Below are 27,992 nucleotides of genomic sequence, written 5' to 3' on the forward strand. Positions count from 1 at the left end.
TGTAACAACACGTGTATAAGATGCAAGTAGCTATAAGTCAGAAACTATCAATAAAAGCTATGTAATTGCAGTTATTTCTACACAAAAACGCTGATTTTTCTTAGAAATTAAAATGTATTTGAAGATAAAATTGAAAGTTTGGGAAAACCCACTAGAGTATTGATGAAAGCAATGCGCACATGGACGCTTTAAGATATCGCTATGCACTCTGGGAATAGCAGTTCATGCCACATCACATGACATTTGCAATTTTTCGATTTCGGTCATTGACGGTATCGGAGATGGTCTTCAAGCGTGTGATGGGGCTTTATAGATAAGGACTTCACAAAATAATACATTTGTTTCGTCGTTTGAAGCCACGAATAACTTTCACTTGGCTTTACGCCATGGACGCCAGAAACGATTAATTGACATTACATTTTGGACTACGTGATATTAGCTAGCTAGATAACTTGCTAAATTAGCTCCCGTTGACTTGTAATCTAAATGAGAGAAAGGTCTGATGCTACCTAGCCAATTTTTATGAAAATCTCGTCGTTATGTGTAGTTGGCTGACTTACTGTTGTTGGCTAGCAATGCTAGGGGCTAGCTAGCAAACACAGACATACAATGGTGTGCAGCTAACGTTAGAGATGAGTGGAGCTTGCTCGAACTTGCTTGGTCTAACTTACTCAAAATGCGCCGTTATTTAGTAGGTAGCTAAGTTACTTGCATTAACTTTAAGGAAACCATATATATTGCTTACTTGTTAGCTACCTAGCTTTCTACTGCAGTTTTCAAACAAGATAGCTAACGTTAGCAAGGATTAACTACTTCCTTGAAGTAGTTAGGATATTTTAGTTGGATGTTGAGCCTCCATCAGTAACCACGATATTATTGACCAGATAAGAGGCTAACATTGCATAGAGTTTCTTGTTCAGTGGTTGAACTTGTTGACAAGACTTGCTCTCATTGCTAATATAGCTGGATCCATAACTCAGTTAGATGGCAAACGTTAGCTAACTTAATTGTCTTGAATGACGGGGACTTAATTCAAAAGCGCATCAGACCATGTTTTTGTGCTGGTCTTACATTCAAGAGACAATTGTCATTAGTTAAATAAATAGCTAGCCAGCTATTTAAGTCAGTTGCTGAGGATGACTGACCCAGAAAGTCCCCTTTCAAATTCTGTTTTGGGAGACTTGCAGTGGCTTTGCATGGTAACACTGTTAATTGCATCCAGCATTACATTGATACTGTATCTAATACAGTATTTTTACGACGATCTACGGATACAGAAGCCTGAGCAAAACAATGCGGTTTCGGAGGAAGCGGACGCTCTGTTGGGATGGGCGCTGTCACTGAAAAGCTGGAAAAGTCAATGGAGAGTTGCTTGGTGCAGAGCGTTGAATGACGAATCGAGGAAGTCTGGGGTGAGTCCCATGACCCATACACTAGTTTATTTAACTTTCCAAATTACTATGGATTTACACAAGTTGCCTGTAGCTAAATAAATGAATAGGACAGGCAGTGACAGACGTTAGAAAGAATCCTCTATACCAGAACAAACAACATATGAATACAGGATCTGTATTAAATGAAACAAGACCTGAGCACACAGATGAACCTCATAGTAGAAGAAATCACCTTCACAGAATCCAGTGTCAACAATCTTGATTCCTGTACCTTGCTACTGTTCCTTGTAACCTTTTCATCTCATACCAAATTGTAAACATTATCCATTTGTAACCTGTTCTGTGACTCTTTTAATGTTGAGATAATGTTAGTTGTTGGGGTATAGCTTTTTGCTGACCACCACCTGACCCAGGTACTCCTAACTCACACAGAGCCCAGTGCAACTAACATTTGAAGAGGAGAGCCTTCAGTCATCAGAGCTGGTGGTTGGCCAAGTGTCCAGCTTTAAAAAATCTGCTGGTCAGAAGGTAAGATAAAATCCATGCGTCTCAGACTGGCTCTCATCGAATGGCTAGCAACAAATTGCACACAGAATGAAAAGCTCAAGTACATGATTCCGTATAGTTCAGATATGTTCATTGTTGTTTCTAAATGCTTATTTTCCTGATTTAAAATCAAGTTTGAGGTAAGAGGAGGAATCTGGATCAATTGGGTCATTGTTGAACCCAGTGCAGCGTCGTCCTCCGCCTACAGCCACTGAAATAGTTTTGCAGTTGTTTTTAGTTTGACAGTGGAGGCCTCTTAAACACTAACTACAGTTAGTAAAGAAAGCATTTATGCTGTTGCCATTTCCTAATCAATGTGCTCTAATGTCATAACCAGCCTCTATAGTCAATCGAATCTTCCACTGTAATTCAATGTAAATGGCAGTGCTCTATTGGTGCTGCAGCCTTTTAACTTCATTTCAGGTCCACAGTGGCCAATATTCTGATTCACACAATGTCCATTAGCTTCACTGGCACTTCCAGACATTTTCCTCCTCGCCTTAAATTGTCTGGCCAGAGCCAATAGCACATTTTTACGACCTCCTCTCCAGCTCCAAGTTTATGGGATCCTCATATAACCAGCGCCTCTTCTAAAAAGGTGAAGAGAATTCTCACTGTTTTTATACATTTTCAGTAAATCAATAATATTTTCACCAATAGCATTAGCAGATTTTGTATGGAAAAGGAAAGCAAAGCAGGGTTTTTCAGATGGACTAGTCTGTTATTTAAGCTGCAATATGTAACTTTTTTGGCGACCTGACCAAATTCACCTAGACGTGAGTTATAGATCTGTCCTTTTCATTGAAAGCAAGTCTAAAATGCCGTATACCTGTTCTGTGTGTGCTATTTCTATGATTACCATTGTTACGTTTTGTTTTTGCATCTTTTACATTTTCGGTTTTGTACACCCGTATCAAACGACTGAAAATACAATATTTTTGGTTATTGAAAACATATTTCACAGCGGTTTAGATGGTACAATCATTCTCTGCACTTGTTTGTTTTGTCAAAAACTAAAATTCTGAGAGCTATTTCGAATTTTAGCAACCAGGAACTGTCGAAGTGATTTCTACACATTGCACCTTTAAATACCTGCTCAATTTTTTTGTTTAGGATTTTCTGTAATATGCAAGATCCAGATGCTGCTTCTTTGTTTTTAGAGACTTTGGTAAACAAAGGCTTATCCTTGACCTGCCTGCATTAGTGAGTGTGCAGTAAGAAGCTTAGTAGCTGTCTCCTTATAGCCAGCCCAGTACAGATCAACACTAAGGAGATGAGGGAAGTGATGATGAGGGTCCTGCTGGGAGAAATGGGCAGTATGATGACATACTTCATGTTTGGAGCTTTCAAGTTGATTGTTGTCCCACACTGAACTAGTAATAAAAAATGAACACGCACACATTGAGGAAAACCAGGTAAAAAGTCTGAATGTGAACCATGTATGTACTTTGCAAGAATACCACAATTATGGTTGGGCATGTTTAGCATCAAGCACCTTTTTATCTCAAATAGTATTTTTGTGTTACCTTGATTATTGTACGGTACTATTGTAACTGTATGCTGCCTTGTCTTCCCCAAGGCTGCACAATGCAAGGTTGTCGGGGACAAGCTTCAGTTCTCCCTCAGTGCATCACCATCAGCCATGTCTCCAGGAGAGCCCTGTAGGTACAGCGTGAAGATATCGGCACTTGAACTGCAGGTAAAGGAACACAACAGTTATGTCCACTACATCTGCAGCTAACATCTTTCCCATCCCATCTCTATTGGAGTGATGCTTTAGACAAACAAAGGTAGAGTGAGGAAGAGAGGGGGGGGGGGCTCCTGGTTCTCTCCCTGTGTTGTCTTAATGGAGGTAGCTCTGTGATTTATTGAACATGACACACTTCAGCATAGCTTTGCTGCTGCTATGAGAATCGGATTAAATGGCGAGGGCCTAGATGTCCTGGATACCTTATTTAAATCACTGTCTGTCTAATGTAAAATACTGGAGGAGGTATAGGAGAAAATTCTTGGTAAAGGTGCCCCATTTTTCCTACTACCTCCACTTTTGTCATTGGAGAAGAGAGAAAGTAAGAATAATTTCTCACCTAAAAAGTGATGTTGAGAAATGTTCCCTCTTTCATGTTAAACAAGGTAGAGATGGCTTGATACATCCATTTTATTAGCATCGCCCGTAACTGGGCACGATTTAAAGTCAAATCTCTGACTCGGGCTCACCCATAATGTTTAGCGATCTAGCCTTTCCCTCTGCTGGTTTTTCACTCTAGGTTGCTTGCTGTAGCCTAGTACTACTTGTGGTTTCATATTGAACATCATGAAAGTGGGTATATAAGCTCTATAAGCTTCCATCCCGTCTTAAGTTATTGAGCTAGTTGTTAAGCGGTTGCAAATGCACGGCTAGTAAGTGGCTGTTGAAGTTAACCCAATTAAATTAAAGCTATTTTTTAAAATAAAATCTGGTGGCCTCATTGTGGGCCTGATCCTGTGAGAGTCAAGTGAGTCAAGTCAAGTGAGAGGAAAAAAAATCTAAAGCCAGGACTAGCTTTGGTTTGGTCAGGACACCTTTTGTTAGGGTTTTGGATTGGTTGTTGTTTTTGGGAGGGGTAGAGGGAGGCTATTGTTATTTTTTTTCATACTCCCTCCTTCAGTTTGTTCTGGAAAAGTCCTGGGGGCAGGCCTTTTGAAATATGTTCATCCTTTTTCACATTGCGACTGACTGACACTAGAATGGTCCCTGTTCTTGTTATGAGTGATTGTGAAAGATGTATTTGAACAGTATATTGAGCCAGTGTGTTTCTCTTTCTGCCTCACTCACACGCTCTGTGGTTTTGCAGCTTAGTGCACTTTGGCCATATGTAACCACACAGTTGTAACACAACTGTAGTATCATTGCAGTGGGGCATTTCATGTGACTGACGTGATGGGCTACTATAAATGGAATCCTTTTGTTCTCAGGTATTTTTTCCTAAACCATAAGACACTAGGCTATATTCATTCCTCATTACTATAATGATACCGTGTTTGTTAACATTTTCCCACACATGGATGATACATCTCCCATGGAAATAGTAGTGCTTCTGGCAAAATATGGTTGCTGTACTTTATTCACCATTACTTGACTCCATTTGTACTGTGCTTTATGTAACACTAAGGCCTACACTTTTTCCAGTATGACCAAAACCTATTTTTACTGATGATAAATGATTTTTTTCTAAATATATATATATATAATATATATATATATTGTATTTGAGTGCTACCAAACAAAGGCTTTTTCTGATAACATAGTTGGCTGTACAGTCAGAGTGGATTCTAGGCATGCTGGGACAGGATGGCCCAGTCACTAGCACACAGTCCTCTCTCCCACTAGCACATAGCCCTCTGTCTGTCTCTCTCCCACATTCACTCACTCTCCTTCTCTCTCACTTACTCTCTTTTTCTCTCTATGGTGGACTGCTCAATTACAGCTCATTGTGTTGGCTTGCACTCTGCCGGGGTGAAGCGTGTATTTGGGATAATATAACAACTGTGTTGTTGCTCATGGCCTTTCTGTTGCCCTCTGTTCCCCAGTTGGACTTGCAGATAAGGGAGGCTGAAGGAGAGGTCTGGGTGGGCTGGGGGGTGTCCCATCTGGAGACATGGGACCTGCAGCTCAGCCCCAGCTTCACACAGGTATGGCCCATAACCCACAGTCTGTGGTATAAAATATATATAAGGCAAACATTTGAAAAACTAAGATCTTCAATACTTCCTGAGGGTAAACTGCAAACCTCAACATGTTTTTTATGATGTTTCCAAAATTATCAGTCCTGACAAGTCAAACTGTAATGGAGATGATTGCTAGTGATGTGATGGTGGAGTGTTGATCCATTTGTCTGTCAGGACAATGCCACAGGCCCAAGTGTGGCTGCAGTAAAGGACGTGCTGAGACAGCTGCTGTGTGCGGCGCATCCCTCCGTGATGCTGAGTTGCAGGCCTGCTCAGGCCACAGAGGTCAAGGTGAGAGGAAGACATTACAGTTTGACACTGGAACAGGACTCCCGTGGGTCAGGACAGGATCGAAAGACCAAAGGAACAGGCAGTACAGAAATAGTTATAAACTGTTTTTTGGGGGGAGGGGATAGAAATATGCAATGTGTGAAAAGGGGGGAAAAAAACGATTATAGTTTACTTAATAAAAATGAAATGTAAAATATATGGTCATTTTCCCCTTCCATCAACCCATTCCAGTTGTAGCCAGCAATGTCGGAGTGGCATTATATATAATATGAAAAAATAATATATTACAGTATATACATATGAAATGAGTAAACATTATTAAAGTAACTAATGTTCCATGTCTATGTACAGTTGAAGTCGGAAGTTTACACACCGTAGCCAAATACATTTACACACAGTTTTTCACAATTCCTGACATTTAGTTCTAGTAAAAATGATCTGTCTTGGGTCAGTCAGGATCACCACTTTCTTTTAAGAATGTGAAATGTCAGAATAATAGTAGAGTGATTTATTTCAGCTTTTATTTCTTTCATCACATTCCCAGTGGGTCAGAAGTTTACATACACTCAATTAGTATATGGAAGCATGGCCTTTAAATTGTTTAACTTGGGTCAAGGTAGCCTTCCACAAGCTTCCCACAATAAGTTGGGTGAATTTTGGCCCATTCCTTCTGACAGAGCTGGTGTTTCGGAGTCAGGTTTGTATGCCTCCTTGCTCGCAAACCACACATTTTCTATGGGATTGAGGTCAGGGCTTTGTGATTGCCACTCCAATACCTTGACTTTGTTGTTCTTACGCCATTTTGCCACATCATTGAAAGTATGCTTGGGGTCATTGTCCATTTGGAATACCCATTTGTTTTTATTTCACCTTTATTTAACCAGGTAGGCCAGTTGAGAACAAGTTCGGGAGGGAGGGATTTTTATCGGGAGGGGGCAGGAAAGTCCCGGGTTTATAAAACTTTTGCAGAATCAGGACAGTACGGGAACATTTTGACAAGACTGGACATGAATACATTTTCCCTCCTGTGTCATCCTGTCGAAGACCTACAACAACAAATGCACCCTGTCAGCACATTGTGCTCCTGTCACCTGTTGGCCATTTCTATACCTCTCTATTGATAGATTGCCTGATATGCAGAAGTGCTCTATATCAACATAGTTAGGTTGCTTAGTCTCCACACCATGCGTTCCTGAGTCAGAACAAAATCATGCACACCCTGTAGCTCTACACTTCTCTCCACTGTATAATATATGGTAGTACCTAATATCGGCATGTTCTCTGTCCGCTTCTCTAGGAGGCCTGTAAGCAGGTGACATCACCGCCCAAGCCCCCCCGCGCTCACGACTGGAAGCTGCTGGTGAAGAATATCCGGGTGACATGTAAGGAGCAGGAGGACGGTGCTGCAGGTGAGGGACACAACTGGATCATAACCTGGTTCAACCATGAAAACATGTACAAAACAATGAAGTGTTGCTACAGCGCAACATGTGCCTCATGTTGAGGTGGCTGCCAGCAGAGATAACAGTAGCATGGACCTCAAGGAGCCTCTGAGACTTGTTATTTTCTGACATCAGTTGAACCCATTGAAGCCTACTCAATGTGGTTCCAAACTCGCCTACAGTAGCAGGGCTGTCAGAGCTGCAGATCATCATCCACAGCAGGGAGAGAGAAGAGCGTCTCTCCCTGTATACATTACTGTTGATAATTAGATGTGTAGTGTTCAGCACTTCTCTCCCCGGTTGCTTCTTTTTCATTAAAGCTAAGAGGACAACTATGCTGATAGGGTTTATTGTTGACATGTGCAGTGTGGCATAAAGCCAAGGAGGCAGCAGCTATGCAATAGCCAGGGCAACTTGTGTCTCCACCAGTTGATACATTATTCATTCAGTTACAAGCCTGATAGCCAGACTGACTTTATCTCAGCCATTGACATGTACACTGATATTTCTAATATTGAGTTTCACCCCCCTTTTTCCTTAGAACAGCCTCAATTCGTCCTCAATTCGTTCGTGCATGGACTCTACAAGGTGTCAAAAGCGTTCCACATGGATGATGTTGATTTGAATTCTTCCCACAGTTGTGTCAAGTTGGCTGGATAAACCCAGCAGCGTTGCCGTTCTTGACGCATTCAAACCTTCCTGGTACCTACTACCATACCCTGTTCAAAGGCACTTAAATATTTTGTCATGCCCATTCACCCTCTGAATGGCATATATACGCAATCCATGTTTCAATTGTTTCCAGGTTTAAAAGTCCCTCTCTAACTTGTCTCCTCTTTAATTGATTGATTTGAAGTGGATTTAATAAGTGACATCAATAAGGTATCTTAGCTGTCACCTGGATTCACCTGGCCAGTCTGTCATGGAAAGAGCAAGTGTTCCTAATGTTTTGTACACTCAATGTAAATGTACTGTCACTACAAGTAACTATCTTGCTATTAACCCTTCTGCAATTTCTGGCAGCCCTGAGAAAATCTAACTTACATCACAATAAAAAACATCAGTCCATCTGTTTCAGCCAGAGAGATCTGTTTTTTTGGTGCTTCTCAATCTACCTCACCCACCAATATCTCCCTTCCCCATCTGCGGTGAAAGGTGGCAGAGCTAAATCTGTTTTTCAGACCATGAGACATCCCGAAAATCGGTCTTATCACGAAAACATCTATAGCGTCCATACGGTTTGGCCTACAAACCATTATGACCCTCTGGAAATTTTCACGACTGGGAACAAGACCAGGTTTTAAAAATTAATGGAAGTGTATATGTATGGATATAGTTTAGTGCCTAACATATGGGGTTGAATACATGTCCCAAAATATATACAGTACCAGTCAAAAGTTTGGACACACCTACTCATTCAAGGTTTTTTCTTTATTTGTACAATTTTCTACATTGTAGAATAATAGTGAAGACCTCAACACTATGGAATAATGTTGTAACCAAAAAAGTGTTAAACAAATAAAAATATATTTTATATGACAGATTCTTCAAAGTAGCCACCCTTTGTCTTGATGACAGCTTTGCACAGTCTTGGCATTCTCTCAACCCGCTTCATGATGTAGTGACCTGGAAGGCATTTCAATTAACAGGTGTGCCTTAATTTAATTGGTGGAATTTCTTTCCTTAATGCATTTGAGCCAATCAGTTGGGTTGTGACAAGGTACTGTATGGGTGGTATACAGAAGATAGCCCTATTTGGTAAAAGACCAAGTCCATATTATGGCAAGAACAGTGCAAATAAGCAAAGGGAAGTGACAGTCCATCATTACTTTATGACATGAAGGTCAGTCAATCCAGAAAATGTTGATGTTAACTTTTAAAGTTTCTTCAAGTGCAGTCGCAAAAACCATCAAGCTCTATGATGACTGGCTCCCATGAGGACCGCCACAGGATAGGAAGACCCAGAGTTATCTCTGCTGCAGAGGATAAGTTCATTGGAGTTACCAGCCTCAGAAATTGCAGCCCAAATAAATGCTTCACAGAGTTCAAGTAACAGACACATCTCAACATCAACTGTTCAGAGGAGACTGCGTGAATCGGGCTTTCATGGTTGAATTGCTGCAAAGAAACCACTACTAAAAGACACCAATAAGAAGAGACTTGCTTGGGCCAAGAAACACTAGCAATGGACATTATACCGGTGGAAATCTGTCCTTTGATCTGATGAGTCCAAATTGGAGATTTTTTTTGGTTCCAACCACCGTGTCTTTGTGAGACACAGAATAGGTGACCAGATGATCTCCGCATGTGGTTCCCACCATGGAGGAGGAGGTGTGATGGTGTGGGGGTGCTTTGCTGCTGACACTGTCTGTGATCTTTTATTTTATTCAATGTACACTTAACCAGCATGTCTACCACAGCTCCAGGCTGTGTAAGGGCTATTTGACCAAGAAGGAGAGTAATGGAGTGCTGCATCAGATGACCTGGCCTCCACAATCACCTGACCTCAACCCAACTGAGATGATTTGGGATGAGTTGGACCGTGGAGTAAAGGAAAAGCAGCCAACAAGTATTCAGCATATGTGGGAACTCCTTCAAGACTGTTGGAAAAGCATTCCTCATGAAGCTGGTTTAGAGAATGCCAAGAGTGTGCAAAGCTGTCATCAAGGTAAAAGGTGGCTACTTTGAAGAATCTAAAATATGTTCCATGTAGTGAATATTTTATTCAATGCATTTCTATGGGCTAATAGCAGTAATGGCCCAAAAAATGTTTATGCCTAAACTAAGGTGTTCAGACCATTAGAAATAGAATGAACTCATTCCAATACTGTAGGTTCAGACATCCAACGTCAATTACAATGAGGCGGCAGCGTAGCCTAGTGGTTAGAGTGTTAGTGTTGGACTAGTAACCGAAAGGTTGCAAGTTCAAATCCCCTAGCTGACAACGTACAAATCTGTTGTTCTCCCCCTGAACAAGGCAGTTCACCCACTGTTCCTAGGCCGTCATTGAAAATAAGAATTTGTTCTTAACTGACTTGCCTAGTTAAATAAAGGTAAAATAAACCATTTTATTTAGTTTTCCAACAATTACTTGAACGTCAACTTAATCTAATGTTCAAACATTATAATGCTCATGACTTGGGTTGTCAGTGTACTGTACCAATCAACCCCAATGTTTGATTTGTATGGGGCTGTGCATTTCTGTTGAACTCCTCTTCTGTTGTTTGCACTTCGCAGGCAGTATGAATCCCCTGTGTGTGCTGCAGCTAGACGACCCTCCACAGAAACTCTCCACTTCAGTCCTACAAAACACAGCCAGCCCAGCCTGGGACCAGCCCTTCATCTTGTGAGTCCAGACTCGAGGTCCACTGCTACTGCTGCTGCCAGAGAGTCTTTACAGAGCCCTTTTTATATGGAAATAAAAAATGAAGCTAGTAGACATTATAGTGTCATGTGAGCTCAATCTCTTAGTAAACACTTGCCACTCAGTCGCATAATATCCAACCCACAGTCCCTCTCGCTCCCTCAGTCTTCCTGTTGCTCGTCCTCAGTTTTGTAAATGTTCCTCTTTTTCTCACCAAGTGAGCTGAATGGACGATCAAAAGAGCTCAATATTCAGCTGCTGGATGATGGGAAACTTCAGGAGAGTAAGTATATATTTGTTTTGTATCTCTAAATTTAGTCACAGGGAGAGGTAAGGATACTAATAGTATATCTGATGCACACCCACAATATTTGAATTTAAGAACAATTGAAGCTTTTTATCACCCTTAAAATATGTCTGATAGCCTTAAAATCTTGTCATTTTACTCATACACTGACTTAATTGTTGTTTGTGAGCAAAATTATACAGTTGAAGTCGGAGGTTTACATACATTTAAACTCAGTTTTTCACAATTACTGACATTTAATCCTAGTAAAAATTCCCTGTCTTAGGTCAGTTAGATCACCACTTTATTTTAAGAATGTGAAATGTCAGAATAATAGTAGAGATAATTATTTATTTCAGCTTTTATTTCTTTCATCACATTCCCACTGGGTCAGAAGTTTGCATACGCTCAATTAGTATTTGGTAGCATTTTCAGTTCCTTCCTTTTTTATGGCGGTTTTGGAGCAGTGGCTTCTTCCTTGCTGAGCGGCCTTTCAGGTTATGTCGATGTAGGACTCGTTTTACTGTGGGTATAGATACTTTTGTACCTGTTTCCTCCAGCATCTTCACAAGGTCCTTTACAGCTGTTCTGGGATTGATTTACACTTTTCGTACCAAAGTATGTTCATCTCCAGGAGACCGACTGCGTCTCCTTCCTGAGTGGTATGACAGCTGCGTGGTCCCATGGTGTTTATACTTGCATACTATTGTTTGTACAGATGAACGTGGTACCTTCAGGCGTTTGGAAATTGCTCCCAAGGATGAACCAGACTTGTGGAGGTCTACAATTTCTTTTCTGAGGTCTTGGCTGATTTCTTTTGATTTTCCTATGATATCAAGCAAAGAGGCACTGAGTTTGAAGGTAGACCTTGAAATACATCCACAGGTACACCTCCAATTGACTCAAATGATGTCAATCAGAAGCTTCTAAAGCCATGACATAATTTTCTGGAATTTTCCAAGCTGTTTGAAGGCACAGTCAACTTAGTGTATGTAAACTTCTGACCCACTGGAATTGTGATACAGTGAATTGTAAGTGAAATAATCTGTCTGTAAAGAATTGTTGGAAACATTACTTGTGTCTTGTGCACAAAGTAGATGTCCTAAACGACTTGCCAAAACTATAGTTTAACAAGAAATTTGGAGTGGTTGAAAAACAAGTTTTAATGACTCCAACCTAAGTGTATGTAAACTTCCGACTTCAACTGTGTGTATGAAGTCTTGTTATAGCAAACTGATTGGGATGTGTTGTCTTCCTGACAGACTCCTTAATGGGTCAAGTGTCTGTGCCTTTTCATCTGGTGAAGAAGCAACCCAAAGGACAGCAAACATTTGCCCTCATATCCAAAGACCAAGTGACTGGGTCACTTACTGCTGAGGCAAGATAACTACCTTTTTTAAGGCCCAGTGTGTTTTTTATATATATTTTCACACTGCGGTAGGAATAATATTGTGACAATTATGATAATACCCTTTTACTGTAAGAGCTGTGAAAAAAGACCACCTGAAATGTCAGCCTGTTTTGGTAGGATGGAGTTTTGACCTGCCTGGTGACATCACCAGGTGGTAAGTTGGTTAACAGACCAATAAGAAAGAGTTTCAAACCTCTCTGCCAGTAACAACTAGTTTTCCTCTCCTCACTCCCAGACCGTCTTAAGCAAAATTCTTGCTTGTCAAATTGTTCTTAGCTAAAAAGCTATTTTTGTTTGTTTTTGGCCATTTTATTGAAAAGATTCATAGTAAGTTACTTAATTGTTACCCAGAAATGATTTGATATAGAAATATCAATATCTGCTTTGGACATTTTAACTTCTTAATACATATCAAATTCATATCCAATACCTTACCGTTTTACACAATGAATCATGTCATTCCATCCTTTCTCTCGTCCCCAAGTTTACCTACTTGGAACCTAGCGAGGTGCGGTCGTGGCAGCCCCCTACTCCAGCCCTTACTAAGAGAGTGGAAATGGACCGCACGGTCATGCCCTGTGGTACTGTGGTCACCACAATCACTGCAGTAAAGAGTAAACCAGCTCGACCACTACTGCCTGGACTGAGCAAAAATCCCACCCAGCGTACGTATTGAGTCTTTAACAATACAATTAACGTTTAAGATGGAACCCCAAAAGTATGACAGCAGGTAGCCTAGAGGTTAAGAGCTTTGGGCCAATTACTGAAAGGTCGCTGGTTCGAATCCTGGGCCAACTAGATGGAAAATCTGTTAATGTGCCCTTGAGCAAGGCACTTAACCTGAATTGCTCCTGTAAGTCGCTCTGTCTAAGAGGGTCTGCTAAATGACTAAAATGTAAATGTATGGCAATAATTTGGAGGTAATATAGTCCTCCTTGACCACATACTATCGACAACTATTCTCTGGGGCTTTGATGTTGAGGCTTTTGGACTTTTTTTCAACACTCTTGTCTAGGCATTACTATGAGATGTTGCTTACAGGAGATGGGCTCAGCTTATTTTAAGTAAAATGTATAGAATGCAATTACCGGTATTAATGTCAATAAAATAAGGATCTTATCCAAGTGATCTTGTATGTTTTCAGAGACCCCCTTGAAGCCTCCCAGCGGCACCAAGTCCAAGCTGTCGTCTCGGAGGGTGTCAGAGCAGCCATCCATGCTGGGGACGATGGGGAGTAAGGCCCTGTCCTCCTCCGACACAGAGCTGCTTATGCTCAATGGGTCCGATCCCGTGGCAGAGGCCGCCATCCGCCAGCTCCACGAGTCAGCCAAGCAGAAGCTCAAGTCCCCGGTCAAGAAGAGCACCATCATCATCTCAGGAGTGGCCAAGGTACCATAATAATACGTAAGATTTGGTTAGGGATTTTCTGAAACCCAAAGACACTTGAACTCAAAGGCATACCATACGGAGCAGCTCGGCAGTACACTCCAAAGGTCAAATATGCTTATATTTGCCCATTTTCACTGCATTAGCAAGTGGGTAACCTGCACAAGTGTGGAATGCAAATGTTTTTTACATATCCACATCCACAAAGATTGTGGTCACAATCAGGGATCAGCCATTATTGATGGCGACCCTGGAGCAATTCGTTAAGTGCCTTGCTCAAGGGCAGAGCAACATTTTTTTTCACGTTGGTTCGGGGATTCAAACTAGCAACCTTTTGGTTACTGGCCCAAAGCTCTAACCGCTAGGCTACTCTCTACCTCTTAGATGCTCTTCAGCTCTTCATTTTCAAATGTTAAGAGTGGGTTTTCTATTCTGTACTCCATTTCCTAGACCCCTCTTTCTCAGGATGATGAGATGGCATTGATGGTGGGCTACGCTGCTGCGATGGATGCCTCCATGTCGGAGCAGGGTTCTCAGGAGATTTCTGTGGCGACTGCTTCAGTAGTAGGAGCCAGTAGCAACCTCTCGGAAGCGTGGTCAGAACCCCAGGAGGGCCCCAGTGGAGTTGTCCAGGCTCAAGCCCAGCAGGCCCCGGAGGACTGGGAGAGCCAAGCAGAAGAGGACACAGACAGAGATGCAGATAAAACCTCCATGTCCATCTGCATCTCAGAGTCAGGCTCCAAAAAGAGCAGAGGTGAGAGTTTATGGGATGGTGCCCTATGCCGGCACTGTGGCAAATCTTTAAGATCTTATTGTTGTCTATTTTTAGCCTTATTCTCTCCTAAAATATTGTACCGTACTCTACTCAAGTCCTTATGATCCTGGTCACCACTCCAGTCTTCTCACTTTTCCTTCCTCCTATCTCCACCCTTCCCTTGTCTCTTTATTCTTTGCCATCTTAAAGAGGATACCATTGCTAACCAGAAATGTTTTCCTGAAGAGTAAGTTACCTCACAAGCAGCTGTCAGTAGCTTGGTACAGTAGTGACTAGACTAGCATGCTATCCATCTATAAAATGTGACATTCACATTTTCTTTCAGATGGTATAACATCTTTTAGGCTGCAACAGATCCAAGCTGCGTTGTAGGAGCAGTTTTAGGTGCACTTCTATCAAGGTCGGTGCTATTTTTCAAGACCAGAGTTGGGGCTGGGCAATATGGCCTAAAATTCATATCTTAACGATTCACAATATATCACTTAAAAAAATAATGTTTTCTCTAAATAAGCTTTGTTGTACAATTAAAGGTCAAATACACTGCATTTTCAATGATCTAAAGAATTTCCGGTTTGTGAAATTATATCATTTTTTTGCAATAATCACTGATCTGGCTTTCAAGTCTGTCTATTAAAATGTGTTTTTTTGTTAGAAATTTAACTAGAATCGTGCATAATGCACATTCACTAATAATGACTAACTTCTTGTAGCAGGCAAAACAGAAAATTAACAGGGGTTTCATAAACAATCTTTCAAGCAAGTCCACATGCTGGTGAGTAGCCCGCTAATATTTATATTTCAAGTCTAGCCAACATGGAACTACAGTGCATTCGGAAAGTATTCAGACCCCTTGACCTTTTCCACATTTTGTTACGTTACAGCCTTATTTAAAAATGTATTAACTTGTTATGGCTGCAATCCCGCTAACGGGATCAATATGACAACTACCAGTGAAAATAGAGGGCGCCAAATTCAAACCACAGAAATCTCATAATTACAATTCCTAAAACATACATGTCTTATATCATTTTAAAGTTAATCTTGTTGTTAATCCCACCAAAGTGTCCGATTTCAAATATGCTTTTCAGCAAAAGCACTACAAACGATTATGTTAGGTCTCCACCAAACCACAATAAGCACAGCCATTTTCCAGCTAAATATAGCATTCACAAAAAGCAGAAATAGAGAGAAAATGAATCACTAACCTTGAATTATCTTCATCAGATGACACTCATAGGACTTCATGTTACACAATACATGCATGTTTTGTTTGATAAAGTTCATATTTATATAAAAAAATCAGAGTTTACATTGGCGTATTAGATTCGCTAGTTCCAAAAACATCAAGTGATTTTGCATAGCCACATCGTTTCAACAGAAATACTCATCATAAATGTAGATGATAATACAAGTTATACACATGGAATTATAGATATACCTCTCCTTAATGCAACCGCTGTGTCAGATTTTTAAAAAAGTTTACGGAAAAAGCAACCCATGCAATAATCTGAGACGGAGCTCAGAACAGTACCCAAATTAGCCGCCATGTTGGAGGCAACAGAAACCAGAAAATACATGATAAATGTTTCCTTACCTTTGATGAACTTCATCAGAGCAGTCCTAGGAATCCCAGGTCCACAATAAATGCTTAATTTGTTTGAAAATGTCTGTTATTTATGTCCAATTAGCTACTTTGGTTAGCGCGTTTGGTAAACAATTCCAAAGTCACAAAGCGCGTCCACTATAATGTGACAAAATGTCCAAAACATTTACATTTACATTTAAGTCATTTAGCAGACGCTCTTATCCAGAGCGACTTACAAATTGGTGCATTCACCTTATGACATCCAGTGGAACAGCCACTTTACAATAGTGCATCTAAATCTTTTAAGGGGGGGTGAGAGGGATTACTTTATCCTATCCTAGGTATTCCTTAAAGAGGTGGGGTTTCAGGTGTCTCCGGAAGGTGGTGTCCTGGCGTCGTGAGGGAGTTTGTTCCACCATTGGGGGGCCAGAGCAGCGAACAGTTTTGACTGGGCTGAGCGGGAACTGTACTTCCTCAGTGGTAGGGAGGCGAGCAGGCCAGAGGTGGATGAACGCAGTGCCCTTGTTTGGGTGTAGGGCCTGATCAGAGCCTGGAGGTACTGAGGTGCCGTTCCCCTCACAGCTCCGTAAAGAAGGGATACTGGTCTGTAGTTGTTGACATCGGAGGGATCGAGTGTAGGTTTTTTCAGAAGGGGTGCAACTCTCGCTCTCTTGAAGACGGAAGGGACGTAGCCAGCGTTCAGGGATGAGTTGATGAGCGAGGTGAGGTAAGGGAGAAGGTCTCCGGAAATGGTCTGGAGAAGAGAGGAGGGGATAGGGTCAAGCGGGCAGGTTGTTGGGCGGGCGGCCGTCACAAGACGCGAGATTTCATCTGGAGAGAGAGGGGAGAAAGAGGTCAGAGCACAGGGTAGGGCAGTGTGAGCAGAACCAGCGGTGTCGTTTGACTTAGCAAACGAGGATCGGATGTCGTCGACCTTCTTTTCAAAATGGTTGACGAAGTCATCTGCAGAGGGGGGGGAGGAGGATTCAGGAGGGAGGAGAAGGTGGCAAAGAGCTTCCTAGGGTTAGAGGCAGATGCTTGGAATTTAGAGTGGTAGAAAGTGGCTTTAGCAGCAGAGACAGAAGAGGAAAATGTAGAGAGGAGGGAGTGAAAGGATGCCAGGTCCGCAGGGAGGCGAGTTTTCCTCCATTTCCGCTCGGCTGCCCGGAGCCCTGTTCTGTGAGCTCGCAATGAGTCGTCGAGCCACGGAGCGGGAGGGGAGGACCGAGCCGGCCTGGAGGATAGGGGACATAGAGAGTCAAAGGATGCAGAAAGGGAGGAGAGGAGGGTTGAGGAGGCAGAATCAGGAGATAGGTTGGAGAAGGTTTGAGCAGAGGGAAGAGATGATAGGATGGAAGAGGAGAGAGTAGCGGGGGAGAGAGAGCGAAGGTTGGGACGGCGCGATACCATCCGAGTAGGGGCAGTGTGGGAAGTGTTGGATGAGAGGGAAAAGGATACAAGGTAGTGGTCGGAGACTTGGAGGGGAGTTGCAATGAGGTTAGTGGAAGAACAGCATCTAGTAAAGATGAGGTCGAGCGTATTGCCTGCCTTGTGAGTAGGGGGGGAAGGTGAGAGGGTGAGGTCAAAAGAGGAGAGGAGTGGAAAGAAGGAGGCAGAGAGGAATGAGTCAAAGGTAGACGTGGGGAGGTTAAAGTCGCCCAGAACTGTGAGAGGTGAGCCGTCCTCAGGAAAGGAGCTTATCAAGGCATCAAGCTCATTGATGAACTCTCCGAGGGAACCTGGAGGGCGATAAATGATAAGGATGTTAAGCTTGAAAGGGCTGGTAACTGTGACAGCATGGAATTCAAAGGAGGCGATAGACAGATGGGTAAGGGGAGAAAGAGAGAATGACCACTTGGGAGAGATGAGGATCCCGGTGCCACCACCCCGCTGACCAGAAGCTCTCGGGGTGTGCGAGAACACGTGGGCGGACGAAGAGAGAGCAGTAGGAGTAGCAGTGTTGTCTGTGGTGATCCATGTTTCCGTCAGTGCCAAGAAGTCGAGGGACTGGAGGGAGGCATAGGCTGAGATGAACTCTGCCTTGTTGGCCGCAGATCGGCAGTTCCAGAGGCTACCGGAGACCTGGAACTCCACGTGGGTCGTGCGCGCTGGGACCACCAGATTAGGGTGGCCGCGGCCACGCGGTGTGGAGCGTTTGTATGGTCTGTGCAGAGAGGAGAGAACAGGGATAGACAGACACATAGTTGACAGGCTACAGAAGAGGCTACGCTAATGTAAAGGAGATTGGAATGACAAGTGGACTACACGTCTTGAGTGTTCAGAAAGTTAAGCTTACGTAGCAAGAATCTTATTGACTAAAATTATTAAAATGATACAGTACTGCTGAAGTAGGCTAGCTGGCAGTGGCTGCGTTGTTGACTATGTAGGCTAGCTGGCAGTGGCTGCGTTGTTGACACTACACTAATCAAGTCGTTCCGTTGAGTGTAATAGTTTCTACAGTGCTGCTATTCGGGGCTAGCTGGCTAGCTAGCAGTGTTGATTACGTTGCGTTAAAAGAACGACAATAGCTGGCTAGCTAACCTAGAAAATCGCTCTAGACTACACAATTATCTTTGATACAAAGACGGCTATGTAGCTAGCTATGTAGCTAGCTACGATCAAACAAATCAAGCCGTTGTACTGTAATGAAATGAAATGAAAATGTGATACTACCTGTGGAGCGAAGCGGAATGCGACCGGGTTGTTGAGTGCGGAAGTTCTATTCGGTAGACGTTGGCTAGCTGTTGGCTAGCTAGCAGTGTCTCCTACGTTAAGGACGACAAATAGCTGGCTAGCTAACCTCAGTAAATTAAGATAATCACTCAAAAACTACACACTCTAAACTACACAATTATCTTGGATACGAAGACAGCAAAGACAACTATGTAGCTAGCTAACACTACACTAATCAAGTCGTTCAGTTGAGTGTAATAGTTGTGCTGCTATTCGGTAGACGGTGGACGTTTGCTAGCTGGCTAGCTGCTGGGCAGATAGCAGTGAAGACTACGTTAGGACGACGAAATACGATAATTACGCAATTATCTTTGATACAAAGACGGATATGTAGCTAGCTAAGAAGAAATTGTTAAGATTAGACAAATCAAACCGTTGTACTATAATGAAATGTAATGAAAAGTAATACTACCTGCGGACCGAAGTGCGGATGCGACCGCTCGCTCCAACCCGGAAGTACCACTAAAGTTCCGTAACAGTCAGTAGAAACATGTAAAACGGTGTACTCAATCAATCTTTAGAATGTTGTTTACATATATCTTGAATAACATTCCAACCGGAGAATTAGAATGACTTCAGATGGCCGGTGGAATGCAGCTCCTTCCTCTGTGAACGCGCATGGTCAAATCGTGGCAGTGGTGACTATTTCCTGTCTCATTCGACCCCCCTTCACATTAGTCATCAGACAAAGTTCTATTGACTGTTGACATCTAGTGGAAGGCGTAGGAAGTGAAAACTCATCCATATCTTGCTGTAATATCAATGAGAGCTTGGTTGAAAATCTGCCACCCCCAGAAAAAATACAAATAGGAAGTGGAATTTCTCAGGTTTTTGCCTGCAATATGAGTTCTGTTATACTCACATACATAATTCAAACAGTTTTAGAAACTTCAGTGTTTTCTATCCAATACTAATAATAATATGCATATATTAGCAACTGAGACTGAGGAGCTGGCCGTTTACAATGGGCACCTTTTCATCCAAGCTACTCAATACTGCCCCTGCAGCCATAAAAAGTTAAATATTTTTTTTCTTTCATAAATCTACACACAATGAACTACGAACTCTGAAGATGGATGGGGGGCAGTCAATTCACATATGGTGTCCAGGGCAAAGCTGAGGGCTGAAGGTGGTCTTTAACAAGCGGCAACGGTGAGAGACTTTTTTTCTGGAAAGGCGATTATTTTTTTTTAAGTAGAAGCTCGAATTGTTTGGGCATAGACCTGGATAGTATGACAGAACTCTGCAAGCTATCTCTGCAGTAGATTGCAACTCCGCCCCATTTGGCAGTTCTATCTTGTTGAAAAATGTTATTGTTAGGGATGGAAATTTCAGGATTTTTCGTGGCCTTCCTAAGCCAGGATTCAAGCATGGCTAGGACATCCGGGTTGGCAGAGAGTGCTAAAGCAGTGAATAAAACAAACTTAGGGAGGAGGCTTATAGTGTTAACATGCATGATACCAAGGCTTTTATGGTTACAGAAGTCAACAAATTAGATCACCTGGGGAATGGGAGTGGAGCTAGGCACTGCAGGGCCTGGGTTAACCTCTACATAACCAGAGGAGAAGTATAGGATAAGGGTACGGCTAAAGGCTATAAGAACTGGTCGTCTAGTGTGTTCGGAACAGAGAGTAAAAGGAGCAGGTTTCTGGGCGTGGAAGAATAGATTCAAGTCCTAATATACAGACATGGGTATGGTAGAATGTGAGTACAGTGGAGGATAACTTGGGCATTGAGTGACGATGAGACTCTTCCTAGAGCTGGCCACCCGGCCAAACTTAGCAATCGAGGGACAAGGGCCTTGGTCAAGGAGGTGGCCAAGAATCAGATGGTCCCACTGACAGAGCTCCAGAGTTCCTATGTGGAGATGGTTGTCCTTCTGGAAGGTTCTCCCATCTCTGCAGCACTCCACCAATCAGGCCTTTATGGTACAATGGCCAGACGGAAGCCACTCCTCAGGAAAATGCCCGTGACGGCCTGCTTGGAGTTTGCCAAAAGTCACCTACAGACTCTCAGACCATGAAAACAAGATTCTCTGGTCTGATGAAACCAAGATTGAACTCTTTGTCCTGAATGCTAAGCGACACGTCTGGAGGAAATGTGGCACCATCCCTACGGTGAAGCATGATGGTGGCAGCAACTTGCTGTGGGGATGTTTTTCAAGGACTGGGAGACAAGTCAGGATCGAGCGGTAATCGCCTCCAAAGGTGCTTCAACAAAGTACTGAGTAAAGGGTCTGAATACTTATGTAAATGTGATATTTCAATTTTTTATTCTTAATACATTTCCAAAAATGTTTAAACCAGTTTTTGCTTTGTAATTATGGGGTATTGTTTGTAGATTTATGAAGGGGGAAACAACCATTTTAATCAATTTTAGAAGAAGGTTGTAACATAACAAAATGTGGAAAAAGTCAAGCGGTCTGAATACTTTCCGAATGCACTGTATGTCTTTTTGGCTTCAAAGACATTAACACTTGTAGGCTATAACAAATCTGCAATGTCTTGCAGTGACAGAACGATAATTGAGGAACTGTAAATAATTAATGATTACCTAGTTGGGCTAACTTTTTAAAAACTTCTTGATGTAGACAAACATCATCATCCTCTGCCTGCATCCCTACCTTTAGCCTGCCTTTCTCTGGTATAATGCATTTCCACCTGTCACTCTGATGGTTTTCATATAAGCATTGTAGGCTACTCGACTGTGCCCAGTTAATGTCTAACTGCCCACAAACTGAATAGCCTTATTCTAGCTGGCTACTAGACAGAGACGCTGTCCGTTCAGCCACACCCCATGGAGCTCCACTATGCCTACCTGACCGAGGCGCTGTCCATTCAGCGGTGCTGAATCACAGGCACGTCCTAACTGCCCACAAACTGAATAGCCTAATTCTAGCTGTCTACTAGACAGAGACGCTGTCCGTTCAGCCACACCCCATGGAGCTCCACTATGCCTACCTGTACCGAGGCGCTGTCCATTCAGCGGTGCTGAATCACAGGCACGTCCTAACTGCCCACAAACTGAATAGCCTTATTCTAGCTGGCTACTAGACAGAGACGCTGTCCGTTCAGCCACACCCCATGGAGCTCCACTATGCCTACCTGTACCGAGGCGCTGTCCATTCAGCGGTGCTGAATCACAGGCACGTCCTTACTGTGTAGATTTTTCTTCATTCCTTGGTCGAGTTTGTTTGTCTGTTTGTCCTTCCCGGTTGTAGGCTAAGTCATTCCTATGTGTGCCTTTTATTTCAGTGCATGTATAGGATTTATCTGGCTTAGTTTGCATTCGCGTCAGCTGTTTTATGCTCTGGTTACTTTCACATGATGTCGGTATTTAGTGGGCATTGATAGCGTGTATTTTGCAGTGTATGCACTGCTCCACAAGTAGGATGAATAAGTCAATGTAGGCCACAGTATGTATGATGAGTTTGAGTAGTACGTTGTACAGGCTATTCCGCAGACCTTGAAACCAAATATAAAGCTCATATTGGGGTGGTAATGTCTGGGAGACATTTTGTTTTTGCTCTTCTACACAATTTTAAAACTCTAAAATGCTATTTGGTGAAGTACAGTAAATGAGCTTCAACTGGTGGATGTATTTCTACACCCCACTTTGCCGTACCCGAGGTTTAGCCGAACTGACACCACTGCCACCCCCAAAACACAGCAACCCCATGTAGATGACACAATTTCAGTTATTGTTGAATTATATTAATTTACGACAACCTCGTCTTGTTTTCTCCTCTTCCTCCCACCAGGAGGCGGCTTCCTACAAAAGAGTGCCAAGCTGTTCTTCCGCCGGCGCCGCCAGTGCAAGGACCCGGGTATGAGCCAGTCGCACAACGACCTGGTGTACCTGGAGCAACCTGTGACGGTGGACCGAGAGAAACGCACAGCCACATTCAGCCGGATGTTGAACCGCAAGCTGCTGCCCAAGAGCAAGAGCAAAGCCAACGGCTCCACAACCCAGACATCCACTCCCACCCTGGAGGAACAACACGCAGCCTGACTCTCCCTCCAATAGTTCTGGAGCCCCCCACGCCACCTCTAACCCCTTCTTTAGTCCTCCAGCCCCCCACGCCGCCACTCCTACCACCTCTAACCCCTTCTTTAGTCCTCCAGCCCCCCACGCCGCCACTCCTACCACATCTAACCCCTTCTTTAGTCCTCCAGCACCCCACTCAACCACCCCTACCACCCACTTCTTCCCCTCATCTAGTCCTCCAGCCCCCACTCCACCACCCCTACCACCCACTTCTTCCCCTCATCTAGTCCTCCAGCCCCCCACTCCACCACCCCTACCACCCACTTCTTCCCCTCATCTAGTCCTCCAGCACCCCACTCCACCACCCCTACCACCCACTTCTTCCCCTCCTCTAGTCCTCCAGCCCCCACTCCACCACCCCTACCACCCGCTTCTTCCCCTCCTCTAGTCCTCCAGCACCCCACTCAACCACCCCTACCACCCGCTTCTTCCCCTCCTCTAGTCCTACAGCCCCCACTCCACCACCCTTACCACCTGCTTCTTCCCCTCCTCTAGTCCTCCAGCCCCCACTCCACCACCCCTTCTTCCCTCCTCTAGTCCTCCAGCACCACCACCCCTACCAAGTCCTCCAGCACCCCTCAACCACCCCTACCACCCGCTTCTTCCCCTCCTCTAGTCCTCCAGCCCCCACTCCACCACCCCTACCACTCGCTTCTTCCCCTCCTCTAGTCCTCCAGCCCCCACTCCACCACCCCTACCACTCGCTTCTTCCCCTCCTCTAGTCCTACAGCCCCCACTCCAACACCCTTCCCACCCGCTTCTTCCCCTCCTCTAGTCCTACAGCCCCCCACTCCACCACCCCTACCACCCGCTTCTTCCCCTCCTCTAGTCCTACAGCCCCCCACTCCACCACCCCTACCACTTGCTTCTTCCCCTCTAGTCCTCCAGCTCCCCATGCCGCCTCCACCCCTACCACCTTGCACTGACTGAGAGATCCCACTTCCCGATCCGTGAATCATACACTACTGGTTGGGAAAACTTTGTCTTTATCTCCCTTCCTCCTGCTCTTCCTTCACCCTCACCTTTTTTTGAAGCAGAAATATTTGACAGGAAGTTTATCTGTTTGGGTGATGCTAATTTGAATAACTTTCACCTTCATGCCATTTCATGAGATCATTTTTTTGTTTGATTTAAGTTTACCGTTTGTTTACATCATTATTGAAACATTCTGTATGTATGGCCTTCTAAACCATGAGAAGAACTACTGGTGGCCAACCTGGACCCTTGTCCAATCAGAGGGTAGTAAGGGCAACCTGATGGGATCTAATGGAAGGTGGACCAAAGGAGTGAAGAATGGTGTTGACAACTCCACCAATATCATATTTTTTACCCTCAGAACAGCTTCAATTCGTCGGGACATGGACTCTGCAAGGTGTCGAAAGCGTTCCACAGGGATGCTGGCCTGTGTTTCCTCCATTGCTTCCCACAGTTGTCAAGTTGGCTGGATGTTCTTTGGGTGGTTGAGCATTTTTGATACACACAGGAAACTTTTGAACAAGAAACACCCAGCAGCGTTGCAGTTCTTGACACAAACCGGTGCGTATGGCACCTACTACGATACCCCGTTCAAAGGCACTCGAAGTGTTTTGTCTTGCCCATTCACCTTCTGAATGGCACACCTACACAATGCATGTCTCAATTGTCTCAAAGCTTAAAAATCCTTCTTTAACTGGTCTCTGCTTCTTCGTCTAAACTGATTGAATTAGATTTAACAAGTGATAGAAATAAGGGTTCATAGCTTTCAACTTGATTCACCTGGTCAGTCTGTCATAGAAAGAGCACATTCCTATTGTTTCTTCAGTCAGTGTATAGAAGCAGCTTGTGTACTATGTGATTGAGATAGGTGTTTGATGTGTTGTCAAGGGAACCAGTCTGTTCCACTGTAAGGTTGATACTAGTGGGAGATGATAAAGCCTAACATTGTAATACAAGACAACTTATCTAAAATAAATTCACATACAAACCTCAGAGCTACTGTGAAAATCATATGATAGACTAAATATTTCAGACATAACAGTTATGACAGTTCTGTAAATAACACATCGAAAGAGGTAAATGTCATTCATCCATTATCTGACACTGAAACAATTTTGGGAAGACCAAAATTAGTTTTTAATATATAGTTCATTGAGTTTTGTATTGTCCACTATAAACACTATTTCAAAACAGTGCAGCGACATCATGGAGAAGATGAATTTATTTTTTATATATTAACATTTTTGAATTTTTTGTATTATCACTTTTCTTTTATAAGCTATTGCAGTGTTTTAAAATGATATGCCGTTTCCTGTGGTCTTCTGACCTAAAGATGCCCTCTTTACACTACAACTCTGTCTGAGGTTGGTGAAGTGGTAACTAGAACCCCAATGATCTCATATGCTGAGCGAGGGAAAGAAAGTGATACTACCCCAAGGCATACTTATTGCGGTGTTCACTCAAATGCAGTGTTGATGCACACATGCATTTCCACTGAATTACTTGTGTTTTTGCTGTTTTTTGTTTTAAAAAATGACATGTATCGGAGCTTTAAACATTATCTTAACTGAAAGGGTGATGAGGAAAGTTTGGGAAATCTGAATGGTTTCACTGCTTTGGGCTTTTACTTAGCTAATGATTGTACTGTTATTTTTCTTAAACCGTTAAATTAAATGAATGTTGTCTTCGAGATGAATTCCCTTTTGTTAACTACTGTTTTTCTTCTCAGCAAATGAACCTCCTGAGAGGACTGCTATACTCTTACCGACATGATGGCAGTACTCAAGATGGACGTAGTAGTCAGATGCCCTACTGTTTAAAATACTTTTGAAAAGACAGGAGAACAGCTCTTCTACTAGTGTAGTAGAGACAAATTGTAGTGGTAGGGTTTACCTCTTGGAAATGGTCAATTTTTCAGGTATGAACAGTCTTAGAATGACCTGGGGCCTGTGACCCTGGCCTTGCTATCCCTGGCTGTGCTTTCTATGCCTATCAGCTGGTGTTTTCAGAGGACTTGTAAATGTTGCTATATGGCTTGAAAGGCTTTGAGATGAGAGAGGGGCCAGTTCGATTTCTCCCTCTCAACAACCCATATGAAAACAGAATAATCAAGGAGCCCTGATTACAAAAAAAAGAATCATATCCAGGTATGACTGACTGATTACACTGGTTGCTGGAACAAAATGCATGCCATTTATGTTGATCTAGAACAACCACATTAATGAAGTTATCTCCTGCATGTACTGTATGGGTTATATTTGAAGTGGTGGACCTTAGGGCAGTTTGGGCAAATGCCAGATGGCCTGGTCTGTTTTTTTGCCAATTGGGCCTGTCAAAATGTAGTGCAAAATTGTTAGTTGGCTAGTAATGAGGGCCTTTCCCTAATGAGGGAAAGAAATTGCCCAGGATGGGCATTGAACAAAATGGGCAGGTGTGTTAAATGCCTAGGCTGATGTCTGGTACCAATCTCTTGCTGTTTGAAAAGTTGTGGGTCAAATATTGACATGGGCTGCTGGTAGAGTTTCCAATGGCCTGACTGCTCCCTGTTTGAGTAAATAAGAGCCCTTTTAGAGCGATCTTGCAGATTGAGGCGTTTGCTGATGCCCGAAGTCATCTAAAAACCATGTAAAAAGAATGTGGGAAGTTTTAACCATGCTAACTTGTTTCTCGGCCTATAACATGGCTACTGACAAGTGCAAGATTATGCATTTCACTCGGCAGTGGGCCTGTGTTTGATCAAACTGCTTCCTGCCATTTAATATTGGCATTGGCTCTGTGAAATGCACAGAACCTGGTTGACTGCTTATATTGAATGTCAGTCAATGCCATGCAGGGATTATGACTAATTAATTATTGACATATCAGGTTTATCATCTTGAGCAATAAATATTGTCTGAATAACCACCGAAGTGTGCTGTTCTCTTTCAAGCTGTGAAAAAATGCTTGTTAACCTTTTCTGATTTAATAGGGCTATGTATTAAAGTTGAGGCCACACCTATTTTATGCAATTAAATGCTTATGTAATGCAGTGTTTATATGGCGATCACATCTACAGTTGAAGTCGAAGTTTACATACACCTTAGCCAACTACATTTCAACTCAGTTTTTCACAATTCCTGACATTTAATCCTAGTAACAATTCCCTGTCTTAGGTCAGTTTATTTTAAGAATGTGAAATGTCAGGATAATAGTAGAGAATGATTTCTTTGAGCTTTTATTTCTTTCATCACATTCCCAGTGGGTCAGAAGTGTACATACACTCAATTAGTATTTGGTAGCATTGCCTTTAAATTGTGTAACTTGGGTCAAATGTTTCGGGTAGCCTTCCACGAGCTTCCCACAATAAGTTGCGTGAATTTTGGTCCTTCCTCATGACAGACCTGGAGTAACTGAGTCAGGTTTGTAGGCCTCCTTGCTCGCAAACGCTTTTTCAGGTCTGTCCACAAATGTTCAATAGGTTTGAGGTCAGGGCTTTGTGATGGCCACTCCAATACTTTGACTTTGTGGTCCTTAAGCCATTTTACCACAACTTTGGAAGTATGCTTGGGGTCATTGTCCATTTGGAAGACCCATTTGCGACCAAACTTTAAGACTGATGTCTTGAGATGTTGCTTCAATATATCCACATAATTTTCCTACCTCATGATGCCATCTATTTTGTGAAGTGCACCAGTCCCTCCTGCAGCAAAGCACCCCCACAACATGATGCTGCCACCGCGTTCTTCACGGGTGGGAAGGTGTTCTTCGGCTTGCAAGCCTCCCCCTTTTTCCTCCAAACGATGGTCATTATGGCCAAACAGTTCTATTTTTGTTTCATCAGACCAGAGGACATTTCTCCAAAAAGTACCGTCTTTGTCCCCATGTGCAGTTGCAAACCGTAATCTGGCTTTTTTATGGCGGTTTTGGAGCAGTGGCTTCTTCCTTGCTGAGTGGCCTTTCAGGTTATGTCGATATGGGACTCGTTTTTACTGTGGATATAGATACTTTTGTACCTGTTTCCTCCAGCATCTTCACAAGGTCCTTTGCTCTTGTTCTGGGATTGAATTGCA

At 43.0% G+C, this 27,992-nt stretch overlaps 1 protein-coding gene across 5 annotated transcripts; it reads left to right on the forward strand.

The window, feature by feature from the left end:
• The first annotated feature begins 224 nt into the window (after positions 1-224).
• Positions 225-23,482, forward strand: LOC115135900 (C2 domain-containing protein 2-like). 5 transcript variants are annotated; one of them, XM_029671078.2, is made up of 14 exons: positions 225-1,412; positions 1,827-1,922; positions 3,520-3,639; positions 5,511-5,612; positions 5,823-5,939; positions 7,237-7,348; positions 10,619-10,727; positions 10,964-11,028; positions 12,294-12,409; positions 12,927-13,107; positions 13,587-13,831; positions 14,279-14,582; positions 15,314-15,375; positions 22,682-22,769. In XM_029671078.2, exons 1-13 carry the CDS (start codon positions 1,137-1,139, stop codon positions 15,331-15,333), a joined length of 1,863 nt encoding a protein of 620 aa, XP_029526938.2. In that variant the 5' UTR covers positions 225-1,136; the 3' UTR covers positions 15,334-15,375; positions 22,682-22,769. The 5 variants fall into 5 exon arrangements, with proteins under 5 accessions (XP_029526938.2, XP_029526934.2, XP_029526936.2 ...); XM_029671074.2 differs by lacking the exon at positions 15,314-15,375 and adding an exon at positions 19,994-20,073 and having other exon boundaries at positions 22,682-22,764; XM_029671076.2 differs by lacking the exons at positions 15,314-15,375; positions 22,682-22,769 and adding an exon at positions 14,929-15,155.
• Positions 23,483-27,992: the final 4,510 nt, after the last annotated feature.

This window comes from Oncorhynchus nerka, linkage group LG10, assembly GCF_034236695.1.
Source record: "Oncorhynchus nerka isolate Pitt River linkage group LG10, Oner_Uvic_2.0, whole genome shotgun sequence".
NCBI lineage: Eukaryota > Metazoa > Chordata > Actinopteri > Salmoniformes > Salmonidae > Oncorhynchus > Oncorhynchus nerka.

Coding starts and splice junctions, on each gene's coding strand:
- LOC115135900 (XM_029671072.2), top strand. CDS start 1,137: ATGACTGACCCAGAAAGTCCCCTTTCAAATTCTGTTTTGGGAGACTTG. Junction 5,613..5,822: donor TCAGCCCCAGCTTCACACAG/GTATGGCCCATA, acceptor TTTGTCTGTCAG/GACAATGCCACAGGCCCAAG. Junction 14,583..22,681: donor AGGCTCCAAAAAGAGCAGAG/GTGAGAGTTTAT, acceptor TCCTCCCACCAG/GAGGCGGCTTCCTACAAAAG.